A 2,074-nucleotide genomic window follows, 5' to 3' on the forward strand; every position below is an offset into this window, starting at 1 on the left:
TTATACTCTTTATCTCTCAGCATGATCATCCATCACTGTGACGAGTCGTCAATGCCTCACTCCTGCTCTCATCACGTGCCTAATAAATTGGGGGTATTGATCCTACATATGACTATAATGATCCAAATTTTATGTCTAATTCTTGCCTTATTCAACACTTGCCTCCCATATTCAAGGTTGGCGGAGGCGGCTGGTTGGTAAAGTCGGACTCGTTAGGACGGTGAGGTCTTGTGCTCAAACCTGAGCGAGGGCGTTGACTAGTCGCGAGAAAAAGCTTACCTGGGCCAAACCCGCTCACCTTTTAAGGTCGGCGAAGGTGACTGGTTGGTAAAGTCAGACTCGTTAAGAGGGTGAGGTCTTGTGCTCAAACCTAAGCGAGGGTGTTGACTAGTCGTGAGAAAAAGCTTACCTGGGCCAAGCCAGCTCACCTTTAAGGAAGGCGGAGGACAGCGACCAACTAAGATGGGGAAAGCAAGGAGGGGGCAATTTCACGCTCAAAGAAGCCAGAAATTGTATCAAAGATTCAAATCAAATTGAACAGGTACAATGGAGCAGCAAGTTCTGGGATTCTCAGTTCTGGCCAAAAATTAAAATCTTCCTCTGGTTCCTAATGCACAGGAAAACCCTAACTTGGGAGAATCTCTGCAAGAAAGGGTTTTTGGCCCTTCTAGGTGTCCCATGTGCAACAAGGAAGAAGAAACTATGAACCATCTCTTCAACACATGCGAGTCGGCAAACCTAATGTGGAATTGGGCGGAAAATATATTGCAGCAAACGGACAAAACCAGAGATTCCATCCAAGAGACCATCGAGAATTGGCGAGGCAATTTCTCCAGTAATCAAAGGGTCAACATCATTTGGAAAATAATGCCAGGGTTTATTACATGGACAATCTGGAAAGAACGGAACAGGAGAGTATTCTTAAATGAAACTAGGGATATAAATCACTCAATAGAAATTATCATACAAAATATAAGACAATTGGTTCTTGTCAAAAGCAAAGCAGATCAAGATAGTAAAGCTTCAAATCGGGACTTACAAATTTTGAAAGCCTTTAACCTGGATAATGGAACTTGCGTGGCTACAGTGAATCGCCAACAGGAGATAAGCACCACATTAAGCATCTGGAAATGACCACCTTTAGGCTTCCTCAAGCTAAATTTCGATGGTGCATCGAGAGGTAATCCAGGAATGGCTGGCATCGGTGGCATTATAAGGAATAGCGAAGGAGAAATTCAGCACATCTACAGCAGAGCCTTAGGGGAAGGAACGAACAATGAGATGGAGTTCGCAGCAATGGAACAGGGTCTCAAAATTCTTAGAAATTTGCAGGCAGGCGCAACAGTAGTTGAGGGGGATTCCCAGCTCGCAATAACAGCAGCCAGAAGGATGTATGCGGGAGCTAAAGCTAGCAAGGTAACACAACACTGGCGACTGGCTAAAGTAACAGAAAGTATAGCTGAGCATTTGGGGTGGCTGAAAGGTTTAATCTTTCAGGCGGTTCGTCGTAAAGCCAATGCAGCTGCGGACCATCTGGCGAATTATGGTATAGAGAACCCCACTAGCATATTGGACAGCTGTTGGCAGGACGTTATCTGCCCGGAATTAAGAAATAAGTGTACCCTGCTCTCGAGGCAGGATTTGGTGAATGAAAGGTAAGGACGAAGAGTCGGCGATCTATGCAGGCTTAACGAAATGATGAGGATAATGCGTACTGAGGGAAGAATTAAAGGTTGGCAAAAAAGCGAAGGACAGGCAGAACAGGAGCATTCAATGCTTGAGCAGGAGGGAGTCATTCCCATCAGATATATGATCAAAAACAATGAGCGCCGTCGACGCCCATATAGAAGATGGGACACTTGGCATGCTTCGGAGGAAGGCAAGAGAGGTGACCATAAGAGCAGGAAATCGGGTCATTACCGAAAATATAAACCACCAAGCAAGAATAATTATGATAAGACCTGCGGACAACAGGGGATAGGTTGGAATGTACCCAGCAATTCTCCCAATCTCATCTATTTATTCTCAGCCCCTGGCAACGACAAAGCCACTGTTTCTTCGAGTTGTAGGCTGA

General features: G+C 45.2%; 1 protein-coding gene across 1 annotated transcript; it reads left to right on the forward strand.

Moving 5' to 3' along the window:
- Window positions 1–1,191: 1,191 nt before the first annotated feature.
- LOC149169085 (uncharacterized) lies at window positions 1,192–1,659 on the forward strand. The gene has a single exon (XM_089425072.1). It carries the CDS (start codon window positions 1,192–1,194, stop codon window positions 1,657–1,659), a length of 468 nt encoding a protein of 155 aa, XP_089281198.1.
- Window positions 1,660–2,074: the final 415 nt, after the last annotated feature.

The sequence above is a fragment of the Pinus tabuliformis genome, chromosome 4_2 (assembly GCF_031772625.1).
Source record: "Pinus tabuliformis cultivar Carrire ecotype Pingquan chromosome 4_2, CPIR1, whole genome shotgun sequence".
Classification (NCBI taxonomy): Eukaryota; Viridiplantae; Streptophyta; class Pinopsida; order Pinales; family Pinaceae; genus Pinus; species Pinus tabuliformis.

Excerpts from the sequence above, each read along its gene's own strand:
- LOC149169085 (XM_089425072.1), top strand. The coding sequence starts at position 1,192 with ATGGCTGGCATCGGTGGCATTATAAGGAATAGCGAAGGAGAAATTCAG.